Source organism: Meles meles, chromosome 4 (assembly GCF_922984935.1).
Source record: "Meles meles chromosome 4, mMelMel3.1 paternal haplotype, whole genome shotgun sequence".
In the NCBI taxonomy this organism is placed as follows: domain Eukaryota; kingdom Metazoa; phylum Chordata; class Mammalia; order Carnivora; family Mustelidae; genus Meles; species Meles meles.
In genome coordinates, this window is record NC_060069.1 from 10,465,441 (window position 1) to 10,479,530 (window position 14,090).

General features: G+C 38.2%; 1 protein-coding gene across 1 annotated transcript in view; it reads right to left on the reverse strand.

Annotated features, from left to right (window-relative positions):
* The window catches only part of LOC123940957 (collagen alpha-6(VI) chain), a 157,341-nt gene that overhangs the window by 45,473 nt on the left and 97,778 nt on the right, over positions 1-14,090 (reverse strand). Inside the window, exons 26-29 of the mRNA XM_046004037.1 lie at positions 10,605-10,667; positions 9,746-9,796; positions 8,040-8,075; positions 7,104-7,166 (exon numbers count right to left, since the gene is read on the reverse strand). Of these exons, the coding sequence (XP_045859993.1) occupies positions 7,104-7,166; positions 8,040-8,075; positions 9,746-9,796; positions 10,605-10,667 (213 nt within the window). The remainder of the gene's footprint in view (positions 1-7,103; positions 7,167-8,039; positions 8,076-9,745; positions 9,797-10,604; positions 10,668-14,090) is intronic.

A 14,090-nucleotide genomic window follows, 5' to 3' on the forward strand; every position in this document is an offset into this window, starting at 1 on the left:
CTAGTGGGTAGAGGCCAAGGAAGCTACTAAACATCCTACAATGCACAGGAGAGCCCCCGAAACTAAGAATTATCCAGCCCTGGGGTACCTGGGTGGCTCAGTTGGATAAGCGGCTGCCTTCTGCTCAGGTCATGATTCCAGAGTCCTGGGATCGAGCCCTGCATCAGGCTCCCTGCTCAGCGGGGATTCTGCTTCTCCCTATCTGCCTGCTGCTCTGCCTACTTGTACTCACTCTCTCTCTGTCGGATAAACATATAAAATCCAAAAAAAAAAAAATCTAGCCCCAAATGTTCATAGTGTGGAGATGGATACATCCTGCTTTAAAGTGTGTGCATGTGTAAAAAAATATATATGTATATACACACATACACCTATACATACATAATAAGGTTAAAAACCACGACAAAGAAAATCCTTCAGTTGGGAGGAAAAAAAACTGAAAATTTAGAAAAACTAAAAATGTAATCATTCCAGGAAAACTGAAGTGGCGCTTAAAATTGAAGGCAAAACTTTATCAACAGAAACTTCTACCAATAGAAACTTCAACTTTTTCAGAAGGAAAACCTGGAAGTTTTCAGTGTCTAAACTTCAAATTCGGAAATATTTACAAAGACAGGGGAAAAGCAGCTTGGCAGGTAAAATAGTAAGTTACAAACAGTGATGAATTGTGGGAAAAAAAGAAATTCAAGTAATCAAAGGCCAAAGAAAAAGTTCATATCCTTCCTATTGGTTCATTGTTTTATGAAAATGATTAATCAGGCACTGGGGGACAAGAACCCAAAAACAGCTGAACTTGTTAGCATGCTTCCAATGTTCGAGAGTAAAGTACTTCATTAACAAGCCAAGGGAAAGGATCCAGAGGTATTTCAATGCAGATGACATGTGGATTAATTTCAAAGTGTTTTCCAATTATCTTCCTAGTTATTTCAGTCATTTAAAAAAAATCATAGTGTTAAAGGACAGTCATCCAAAAACATGCATGAAGAAAAGAATTATAGCTGAGATGCAGTCCTCTTAGGAGAAGCAGGATGGAAGGAAAGAGTAGATTCTTTATTTAGTATCCCTAAAACCCAATAAATAATGACTACACAGGCAAGAGGTGTCCAAGATGGTGTCATAGACCCTGAACTCACCTCTTCCCAAGGACATACCGAATCTATACCTACCTAGAGAGCAATTCCTCCTGAAAAAGAACTGAGGGCTAACTGAACAGCTTCCGCACAACAAAGGGTAAAGGGACCACAAAGAGAATGGCAGGAGGGATGGAGACACAGTAACCTTGGAAACCCCACCCTTGATGCTATGAACTGCAGTACTATAAAATTCTCCAGGATAGATCTCATTAGGCTACAAAACAAGTATCAATAAATTTAAGAAATTGTAGCAAGCATCTTTCCTAACCACAATGGGATGAAACTAGAAATCAGTCACAAGAAAACTGGAAAAAAACCACAAATACATGAAACTAAACAACATGCTATTAAACAACTAATGGGTCAATAAAGAAATCAAAGAGGAAATCAAAAAATACCTGGAGATAAATGAAAATTGTTCACAATTGGGGAATGCAGTAAAAGCCCTTCTAAGGGGAAGTTTATACCAACACAGGCCTACCTCAATAAAAAAAAAATCTCAAATAATCTAACTTATACTTAAAGGAATAAGAAAAAAAAAAAAGAGAGAACAAAGCAAGTCCAAAGTTAGAAGGAAGGAAATCATAAAGAGCAGAGCAGAAATAAATGAAATAGAGGCTAAAAAACTATAGGAAACATTAATGAAACTAGGAGCTGGTTCTTTGAAAAGCTAAATGATAAACATTAACCAGACTCATCAAGAAAAAAAAGACTCAAATTAGAAATATGAGAGAAGAGGGGCGCCTGGGTGGCTCAGTGGGTTAAGGCCTCTGCCTTCGGCTCAGGTCATGATCCCAGGGTCCTGGGATCGAGCCCCGCATCGGGCTCTCTGCTGGACAGGGAGCCTGCCTTCCCCTCTCTCTGTGCCTGCCTCTCTGCCTACTTGTGATTTCTGTCTGTCAAATAAATAAAATCTTTAAAAAAAAAAAAAGAAATATGAGAGAAGGTATAATCGACACTACAGAGGTACAAAGGATCAGAAGAGACTACTCTGAAAAACTATATACCAACAAATTGGACAAACTAGAAGAAATGGATAAATTCCCAGAAACACCGTTTCCAAGACTGAATCAAAAAAGAAAATCTGAACAGACCAATGACCAGTAATGAAATTGAAAAAACTCTAAAACAAATATCCAGGACCAGATGGCTTCACAGGTGAATTCTACTAAAATGTTTAAAGAAAAGTTAATATTTATTATTCTCAAACTATTCCAAAAAACAGAAGAGGAAGGAAAACTTCCAAATTCATTCTATGAAGGCAGCATTACCTTAATTTAAAAAACTGGGGCGAAAAAGCCCACTGCAAGCAAAGAAAATTACAGGTCAATATCCCTGATGGATATAGATGCACAAATTCTCAACAAAGTATTAGCAAACCTAATTCAACAATACTCATCCACCACAACCAAGTGTAATTTATTCCAGGGAACAAGACTAATTCATACTCACAAATAAAACAACATGATATCAACACATTAACAAATGAATAAAATCTTATGACAAAATTCAGCATCTATTCATGACAAAAACTCTCAACAAAATGAGTTTAGAGGAAATACACCTCAACCTAATAAAATCCATATACAAATAAATTCACAGTTAACATCATACTCAGTGGTGAAAAACCAAAAGCATTTCCTCTAATATCAGGAATAATACAAGGAGGTCCACTCTCACCACCTATATTCAACATAGTCCTGGAAATCCGAACTGTAGCAATCAGACAAGAAATAAAAGACATCTAAATTGGAAGGGAAGAAGTAAAAATGTCACTATTTGCAGATGACATGATTTTATATAGAAAGCCCTAACAATTCCACCAGAAAACTATTAGAATAAGGGAGTTCAGTAAAGTCACAGGATACAAAACTAATATAAGAAATTTCTTGCTTTTCTATGTATTAATAATAAGGTAGCAGAAAGAGAAATTAAGAAAAGAATCCCATTCACAATTGCATCAAAAAGAATAAAATGCCCAGGAAGACATTTAACCAAGGAGGTGAAAGATCTAAACTGTGAAAATTGTATGACACTGATGAATGAAACTGAAGATGACACAACCAAGTAGAAAGATACCCTATGCTCATGGGTTGGAAGAATTAGAATGTTCAAATGTCCATACTACCCAAAACAGTCTACAGATTTCAGTTCAATCCCTATCAAAATACCAGAGGCATTTTTCACAGAACTAGAACAAGTAATCCTAAAGTTTGTATGGAACCATAAAAGACCTTGAGGAAGAAAAACAAAACTGGAAGTCTCACAATGTAAGATTTCAAGATAGACTAGAAACCTGTAGTAATCAAAAGAATATGGTATTGGCACAAAAACAGACACAAAGCCCAAAGGAAGAGAATGGAAAACCCAGAAATAAACCTGTGCTTGCTTATATGGCCAATTAATCTATGACCAAAGCGGCAGGTATATACAACAGGGAAAAGACAGTCTCTTCAATAAATGGTGCTGGGAAAACTGGACAGATACATGCAAAGAATGAAACTGATCAATATCTTATACATACACAAACTCAAAATGGATTAAGGACCTAAATGTAAGACCTGAAATCATAAAACTCCTAAAAGAAAACATAGGCACTACTATTCTGGATCTGTCTATAAGGGAAACAAAAGCAAAAATAAATAATTGGGATTATCATCATACTAAAAATCTTTTGTGCAATGAAGGAAACAAGCAACAAAATGAAAAGGCAACCTACTAAATGAAAGAAGATATTTGCAAATGGTATATCCAATAAGGCGTTTATATCCAAAATATATAAAGAACTCATACAACTCAACACACACACACACACACATACACATACAAAATCTGATAAAAAAAATAGGCAGAGGACTTGAAGAAACATTTCTCCAAAGATGTACAGATGACCAACAGACATATGAAAAGATGCTTAACTTCACTAATCATCAGGGAGACGCAAATCAAAACCATAGTGGGATACCACCTCACCAGTCAGAAGGACTGCTATCAAAGAGAAATAACAAGTGTTGTCAAGGATATGGAGAAAAGGAAACCCTGGTTCACTGCTGGTAGAAATGCAAATTGTTGTGGCCAGTATGGAAAATAGTGTGGAGGTTCCTCAAAAAATTAAAAATAGAAACACAATATGACCCAGTAATTCCGCTTCTGGGTGTTCACCCAAAGAAAACAAAAACAGTAATTTGAAAAGAGGTCTGCACCCCTATGTTTATTGCATTATAATTTACAATATCTAAGATACAGAAGCAATAGATGAATGCATAAAGAATGGCTATACATACACACAATAGGAGATATATATATAATTATGTTACATATACACACACAATGGAATATCACTCAACCATAAGAAAGAATAAAATTTTGCCATTTGTGACAACATGGACGGACCCAGAAGGTATTATGCTAAGTAAAATATGTCAGAAAAAGACAAATACCATACGACTTCATTTATATATGGAATCTAAAAAAAAAAAAAAACCCACAAAGGAATAAACAAAGAGAAAACCAGAACAAAAACAGAAAAACAACAAAAATAGAAATAGACTCATAAATAGAGAGGATAAACTGGTTGTTGCCAGAGGGATGGCAGGTGGAGGAATGGGTGAAATGGGTTAAGGGGATTAAGAAGTACAAACTTCCAGTCATAAAATAAGTAAGTCACAGAGATGAAAAGTACAGCATAGGGAATATAGTCAATATATTTTAATAACATAATATGGTGAGAGATGGTGACTACACATTGTGGTGAGCATTTTGTAATCTATGTAACTGTTGACTCATTATGTTATACACCTGAAACTAACATTGTATATCAACTATATTTCTTTTTTTTTTTTAAAAGATTTTATTTATTTATTTGACAGAGAGAGATCACAAGTAGGCAGAGAGGCAGGCAGAGAGAGTGAGAAGGTAGCAGGCTCCCTTCAGAGCAGAGAGCCGGATGCGGGACTCGATCCCAGGACCCTGAGATCATGACCTGAGCCGAAGGCAGCGGCTTAAACCACTGAGCCACCCAGGCGCCCCAATCAACTATATTTCAATAAAATTTTAAAAACCCTGGAAAGAGTCAAAGAGGTAGAAATGATCAAGTGTAATGCAAAAGAGAATGAACACATAGGAGAGCAAACAAGTTTCTATAGGATCCCTTAGAAGAGCAACAATGAGGTAGCGAAAAAACTCATCTCTGTACGTATAGCTCTTGTCATACTTAATAAAAAATGGGATCAGAATAAAATTCACTATGATGACAAAACTGGAAAACCACCTCAAGTATCAAGGTTATAGCACTTTTTCTTTTCTTGCTAATTAACATGGTGTTAAGATCGGTTTACCCAATCAGTGAAGAAAAGAAACAAATTTACTGAGAGGCAATTATCAGAACAATGTCTTTCACAAAGCAGCCATGTCCTTTATACATAGTATAAATATAAAGAGTCAACAAATACAAAAATCCATTCCTAACCCCCTGAAACCCAAATATGCAGATGCCCGTGAGAATATATTGTACACTTGTGTTCATTACGAGTGATCCAAAGCTTTCGGATATTTCCCAGTCCTTCTATGGAATAACAAGGACAGATTCAGCCATAAATGGAAATTCTCTCATAAAAATTAAGAGTATGGAAAACAGCATGGAGGTTCCTCAAAATGTTGAAAATAGAACTACCCTATGATCCAACAACTGCACTACTGGGTATTTACCCTAAAGATACAAACGTAGTGATCTGAAGGGGCATGTGCACCCGAATGTTTATAGCAGCAATGTCTACAAAAGCCAAACTATGGAAAGAACCTAGATGTCCATCAACATTTGAATGGATAAAGAAGAGGTGGTATATATACACAATGGAATACTATGCAGCCATCAAAAGAAATGAAATCTTGCCATTTGCGACGACGTGGATGGAACTAGAGGGTATCATGCTTAGTGAAATAAGTCAATCGGAGAAAGACAACTATCATATGATCTCCCTGATATGAGGAAGTGGAGATGCAACATGGGGGGCTGGGGGGTAGGAGAAGAATAAATGAAACAAGATGGGATTGGGAGGGAGACAAACCATAAGTGACCCTTAATCTCACAAAACAAACTGAGGGTTGTTGGAGGGAGGGGGGGTTGGGAGAGGGGGGTGGGGTTGTGGACATCGGGGAGGGTATGTGCTATGGAGAGTGCTGTGAAGTGTGTAAACCTGGCAATTCACAGACCTGTACCCCTGGGGATAAAAATACATTATATGTTTATTAAAAAAAAAAATTTGGAAGGGGAGGCGAACCATAAGAGACTATGGACTCTGTGGGGAAAAAAAAAAAAAAAAAGAGACTATGGACTCTGAAAAACAACCTGAGGGTTTTGAAGGGTCAGGGGTGGGAGGTTGGGGGAACAGGTGGTGGGTAATAGGGAGGGCACGTTTTGCATGGAGCACTGGGTGTTGTGCAAAAACAATGAATACTGTTACGCTGAAAAAATAAATAAAATTAAAAAAAATTTAAAAAAAATTAAGAGTAGTCTCTTAAGCTAAAAGGGCAGAGGATCTTTCAGGGTGTACGTCATTAAAAGCAGTTTAACAAAACTTAACAGTGAAGAACAAGATGCCAGTGGACATTAGGCTGCACTAAATCTGCCAGGAAAATGGGATTAAACTAACCAGGGTGAAATGGTTTTTTGACCACAAGGATTCCTAAAACGAACGTTATTTCCAGAGTTGAGAATAGTACATTGGCAGACAGGACAGGTGAACTTGTTCATTAAAAGCAAACACTTCTTTGCCTTCTTGCTGGTGTTGGAGGATGAGTCATACACCCATCTCCCTTTCCAAGGTTTGCCTTCACAACACACACACACACACACACACACACACTTTGTGATTCTTGGGTAACAAGTGACAACTCAAATGACTGAAAAAGCCTGAAAATGACTTCCCAAAGTAACCGAGGTGGAAAGGCATTAGAATATAGGAAGCTTACCGTCTTGCCTCTAGCTCCCTTGGGTCCAGTTTCTCCTGGACCACCAGGGTCCCCAATCTCACCCTAAATAAGTTCAGAAAAATGCAATGGTTATTAAAATCAAAGAGCTATATCTCAATATGTTTTTAAACTTATTCCAACATGAAGATGTTTTTCATACACATTTTAATCTTCAACAATCTTCTTTCAAGTGTCTGCCATCTCCCCGCTTCTCTCTGCTCCTGCCCCCCACCATTTTTATAGCTCTCTACACAGCACGCTGCAGCCTCATTGTTTGACTTCTGTGTTTGTCTCTCCAGCCACAACACAGCCTCCTTTGAGTCATGGACACCGCCCTTTATTTTATCCCCCGATCCTATCACAGGACCTGGCATTTATTGAACTCAGTAAATATTTCTAGTAAAAGTGACAGCCTTAAGGTAAAAGGCATCATTGCTAATGTATTATTGGAAGGTGACTTATAATCACATTGGAAAAATTGAGCAAGGTTAAGAATTCAGGTTTTGGTTTTCCTTATATTTTACTTTCTTTGAGCAAAGAAGAAAATACATATGATAGAGGAGAAGGAGTCCACATGAGAAGAAAAAAATAAGGATTATTTCTTCCTTTACTTACAAATTTAAAAACTAGAAATTAAAATTTTTAAAAAGTCTGTTTCTGTCTTCCCCATTTTCCTCATAAAGATTTCTCCCTTTCTTTCTTTAGAGAGAATCCCTCACTGAGCGTGGAGCCGGATGAGGGGCTGAATCTCACAACTCCGAGATCATGACCTGAGCCAGAATCAAAAGTTGGATACCTAACTGATTGAGCCACCCATGTGCCCCTAAAGGTTCTTTCTATTCATTTTATAATTATCCTTCTATTATCCTGTGATACATTTTATAGCCTCAGGAGTAATTTCTAATTGATCTCTACTTAATATGAAGTACACGGTACCTTAGGTCCACTTTCTCCGGGAAATCCTTCTTGCCCCTATAATTGACAGCATAGAAAATTAATATTTGCACACATCACCAAAGTAGATTTATGCTGACTTTAATTTTACCTGCTGCCTTACTTGGTTTTAGCATCTCTGAATCAAGAGAGGGCCAAAACAACTAAAAATTAAACTGTACAGCACTATTTGAGAAACTAGCTCCAATTTCTAAATTAAGCTATTTATACCAAAATATCATGACAACCTAGATAATTGGATAAATGTGCACATCTGAGGAACTACAAATCAGCTCTCCTTCTACTGAAGGCATTTAACAGGACAGCTGGCCAGATGGTCAAATGTTTCTGAAACAGTCTTCTTAACACATATTTCAATGGAGAAATTTGAGAAGCCTAGATCCTTGGTTTTCTAGGCTTCTGTTTACCTTACTTAGTCCAGGGACTATAACTGAAGACGTTTGACAATCCCCATTTGATGAAAATAATTTATTTAAAGTTTAGTTTCTGATTATTATAGGTAGAGTCTCCTCAAACATATATAAAATACAAAATCATCTAAAATCTTACTACCCAGAACCATTATAAATGCTGTATTTTCTTTAAGCTCTTCAAAATGCATTTTTAGCAAAATTGGGTTAAATATTCTTTTTGATTTTTTTTTATATCCTGGTTTCTTACTTGATACTGTCACATAATTGTAAACTTCATAAACATTCATTTTAAAAAGTGGCTAATATTTTAGTGCCATAAGCTACTCAATATTTCCCTTTATCAGATACTGAATTTGTTTTCAATTAATTCCCTATTCAAAAAAAATTTCTGTGGAAATGTCTCATTCATTAGTGATTTCTTTTTTCAAAGAAATTTTAGATTTTTTGGGGTTTGTTTATCCTTCCAGACAGCCTCTTGCATCATTCCTAGTGGGATTTCACTTGGAATTAAATTGATCCTTTAAAATGTTTCAAACCTTCCAACAGAATTTGGACGTCTTCATTTAGTGAAGTTTTTAATTTCAGTAATTTTTTTGTTGTAGGTCTCAAACATTTTGCAGAAAGGATATTCTTAACTCTATTATGTTTTTGTGGGTATTGTTAATATGGTTTCTAAGTGGTAATTGTTAGTATATAGGAATCACTGGTTTTGTAAACTTATCGATCTCACTTCCAGACACTTAAATGTTCAAAATACAAAGTTGTAATTTTTTTAACATCTTAATTTTTTTTCATGTTCCAAGATTCATTGTTTATGCACCGCAAAGTTAAAAGTTTTATTTTTGAGTTATGGCTTGGCCCAATGCATTTAGAAAGATGCTGTAAAAACCTCTTACCAATGGTTAAACATACTAAGAAGAGAACTTTGGATTGCCTCCCTAAGTAAAGCATAGCACAGAGCTGTAAGATTAGATGCACTGTTCGGGTTGGAACAAGTCAGGCCCTGGCCACACATCTTTGCAAAGGAATAGAAAATTAATTTTCAAGTTTCAGTTGTTGCCTGCACCTTAAGCCATCAAATTGTTTTTTTCTTTTACCACAGTCTCCAAGGGATATCAACAAATAAATTATCAAAATCTATCTCCAAATGTCCAAGACTGCCCTATTCACTCCCTTTTTTTTCTCTCTTGAATGTGTCAAAAACAAAGACCACAAAACCAAAACAAGCAAGAGAAAACAAACGGAAATGTCCAGATTCCAGTCAATGTGTCTTACCTTTGTTCCTTTACTTCCAACGCTACCGTAACCTGGGTTGCCATCATCACCCTGTAAACAAAGGCATTATTTACAAATATCCCAGACTACAAACTGGAGGCAAGCCTCCTCACATGAGAATAATACACGCAGTTTTCTGGTTTGATTGGGAGAAAGAAAGAAGTGGATTCTCTCTCTGGGGCTGGCCACTAACATTTGGTACTAACATAATGCCACTAACATAATGGCACTAAAGGCAACTCTCAATGACAGAGAGAGATGGTGCATTGTCCCTGAGGCTCACTTGTATCATCTGTAAAATGGGACTAAAAATTATAACTACCCATGGTGTAATTATGAAGACTGAATGGGAAAATTTCAGGCATACCATAATCCCAATAGAAGGAGGTAGTCATGTTAGCTCTTCTGTTTAACACCTGTACTTTAAATACCTTTCAGTTTGTTAGATGGGAATAAGACCTCCTAAATGCCTGGCCAGAGGCTACTGTCAGACCCTTGCAGAAGGTCTTTGTGAAAAGTCCTGAGCGCTAGAGGAGTGTGGGCTGGGTTTCTGATGAGCAGGTTCTGATGGGAGGAAAGAATGGGAGAAGGGTTATGGGGATGCTAAACATAAATTTTGTCCAGTTTATCATTTAGCTTCAAAGCATCCCAGCCAGGATGTTTGGTACCAGGGAAGCTGCTGCCTTAGGAGAGCTGGCTAAGGAATCAGTCCAAGTTGAGGATAATATCTCAGTTTCCAGAAGGCTCTCAGGCTAGACTGGGGTGGTATCTTTAATGCACTCTTTAGAGAACCACATGGGACATCTATTGAACTAGAAGATTCCAAGTGCCAGCTCAAAAGTAGCGATCCAACACAAACCGGCAAGCCTCGAGGACCTGGGAGGCCAACAGCTCCTTTTTCTCCCAAATCTCCAGGTTCTCCCTGTCAAATAGAATGAAACATGTCCTTATTAGTTTGCTGCTGTCTGTGCATGTGTGTATGTGTGTGTGTGTGTTTTGTAAAGGAAATTGGAAGTGATGGTACTAAGACAACAGTTAGTTATATAATTGCATCCATGTGCATCACACACAGTGACAACAGGTTTGTGGTCAGGACTGTGAGTTGTGTAAGTAATGCGAAGAATTGCTGTGGTTGGCCAGTGAGGTCTCCTCCATTGATGAATGAAGTCCCAGCAAGTCTGATGCATTGTTTAGTGCAGTCTGCCATCTTGGCAGCTCAGTGCCATGGACCACACCCTTGGAAATGTCTTACCATGAGTCAAAGAGGAAGCTCTGTACTGTTTAAAAAAATTAACAAAATTGTTTCCAAGATGATCCGTCAAATAATCTGGCTGCTGCAAAGACAACAGGCTTACTAACCTAGCTTGAAGTGCTGATCAAGATAACCATGGTAGCACGACATCCATGGCAACAGTTCCTGACTTCTGACTAGTAGAACATCTACTGTGGGTTATAAATCAATCTCAGTATTATTGAGTCAAGTCCAGCTACTTGGGAAAGTTAAAGTTAACACAGCTTTACAAAAGAAGGTTAACTCCTTTAAAAAAGAAAACCCTTAAAATTTTAGATTTATAGAAATGTTTAAGTAGTACAGAGAGTTCCTAGATACTCAACATCTAGCTTCCCTTATTGTTAACATTGTATTAGTTACATTAGTAGGATGTGTTTATTACAATGCATAAAGGAATATTGATTCATTATTATTAACTAAACCCATACTTTGTTCAGATTTTTTTTTTTTTAAGTTTTTATCTGACATCTTTTTTCTGTTCCTGGATCCTATCCAGTATACCACATCATGTCTCCTTAAGCTCACTGTAACACAGTTTATCAGATTTTCCTTGTTTTTGATGACCTTGACAGTTGTGAGGAATAAATTCAGATAGTCTGTAAGGTATCCCTCAACTGGGGTTTTTCTCATGATTAAATTGGGTTTTATGGGTTTTAGGAGTAAAGACCACAGAGGTTAAGTGCCATTCTCAGCACAACATTATCAAGAGAACATATTGTCAACACAGGATCATTATTGATATTAACCTTGACCACTTGGCTGAGGTAGTGTTGGTCAAGTTATCCCCGCCCTGCCCTTCCCATAATATACTCTTTGGAAGAAGGCGTGCAGAAGTGCGTGCAGCCCACACTTAAGGAGTGGGAGTGGTTAGGTCATTTTTATGGATAGAAATGCAACCCGGTTAAGTGTGAAAAGTGGACAAATGGACAAATGTCCACCAGTATTGAACTCTGAGACTAAAATAGAATCGGGTCTCATGGATGGGAAACAGAAGATCACCTTCCCTGATATCTTTCTTTCAGGGTAGTGACTCTCAAAGTATTCTTTGGAGGCTACCTACCTCTCAATTCCCTCAGGTCCACATGCAAAGGAAATTCCTGCCCCCCCCCCGCCCCCCGCCACCCGGTACAGTCTCTGGTAATGGAGCCCAAGAATATGTCTTTTAAAATAAGCTTCTCATCTTATACACAGTATACACAGATTCTTATACACAGTGAACTTTGAGAACATCTGCTTTAAGGTAGGGAAACAAGGGAAGCCATATGACTTGATCAGGGTCACTTTGTTATTAGTATAGCCAGTCATTGAACCCAGGATTAATCCCTAAATTTGCTTGCCTCCCTGGGAACTTGAGCTTATTGGAATAATGTAGGATTAAGTGTTTGGGGCTCATCTCAGTTAACAATGAATCTAGAGGACTCGATTTATCTTGGGACTTCCCAAAGGATTTGGGCTTGCTTTGCGGGCACTTGTTTCCAAATTCTTGCCCCCCTTAAAAGTCCCTCTTGGGGCGCCTGGGTGGCTCAGTGGATTAAGCCACTGCCTTCGGCTCAGGTCATGATCTCAGGGTCCTGGGATCGAGCCCCGCGTCGGGCTCTCTGCTTCACAGGGAGCCTGCTTCCTCCTCTCTCTGCCTACCTCTCTGCCTACTTGTGATCTCTCTTTCTGTCAAATAAATAAAATAAAAAATTTAAAAAAAAATAAAAGTCCCTCTTATTAATAATGATCTTTTTGGCACAACTACCCTGCTCCTATCTATTTCCTTCTACACTCGCACCTATAACTGACCCTCACCTATAACCCTCCATTCCTGCCTACCTCTCTCCTGGTTCCTTCTGCCACACCCTTTGGAGTGCTTTCATTTCAGAAGCAAACTTTCCGTACGCATTCGTGACATCTGCACACAGACATACATCTTTCCTTACTGTAAGATAAATTTGATTCTCATCAGTGACACCACTTCTCCTGCAGCCTCCTTGAGGGTGAGAAGGCAGCAGTTGTCTCTGTTCTAAACTTTCTTTTTCAGACTACTACTGCTACAGTGCATGCTCTAGGAATCCTTCACTCTTGGAGTTGATGATCCCTGTTTTCCATCTGTCTCATTTCACCCTCCAGTCAATGGTCCTTGCAACTCGACAGCTGGCATCCAATATTTTAGTCCTTCTTAGCAGATCTTCATTACAAAGCTAGCCCCTCTTCTCATGCCCTCATTCTCATCCTCTGGGTCAAGGAATTTCTCCATTAATTATCTATTCTGACATCATCAAACTTCTTTCTCTCTGTTTTTGTCTTCTTTGCTCAGACATATACTATACAGGTTTTCCTATCATTGAAAAATTCCCAGGGTGCCTGGGTGGTTCAGTTGGTTACGCCACTGCCTTTGGCTCAGGTCATGATCCTGGAATCCCAGGATCGAGTCCTGCACAGGGCTCCCAGCTCCACAGGGAGTCTGCTTCTTCCTCTGACCTTCTCCCCTCTCATGCTCTTTCTCACATTATCTCTCTCAAATAAATAAATAAAAATCTTAAAAAAAAAGAAAACAAATACCCAGCTTCAGTCTGTGCTAGACTGATAATTAATGTACTTCCCTTGTCCCCAAGCCTAGCTTCTTCAAAAAGTAGTTTATAGGGGCACCTGAGTGGCTCAGTGGTTTAAGCCTCTGCCTTCAGCTCAGGTCATGATCTCAGGGTCCTGGGATCGAGCCCCGCATCGGGCTCTCTGCTCAGCGGGGAGACTGCTTCCTTCTCTCTCTGCCTGCCTCTCTGCCTACTTGTGATCTCTCTCTCTGTCAAATAAATAAATAAATTCTAAAAAAAAAAAAGTAGTTTATAGCCCTGAATCCATTTCTTCCTCACCAACACATTATTTAGTCCCTTTGTAGACTCTTTCACTTTCTTTCTCCTCCTCTCAAATGCTACATTTTTGAAAATATTCTTTGGAGCATCTTAGCTACCAGAGATAATGGTTACTTCACTCCCCCTTCTTTATCTGTTCTGTACCAGGTGATATATTTGACCTCTCCTTCCTCAACTCTTCTTCTCAGCATCCAGTATG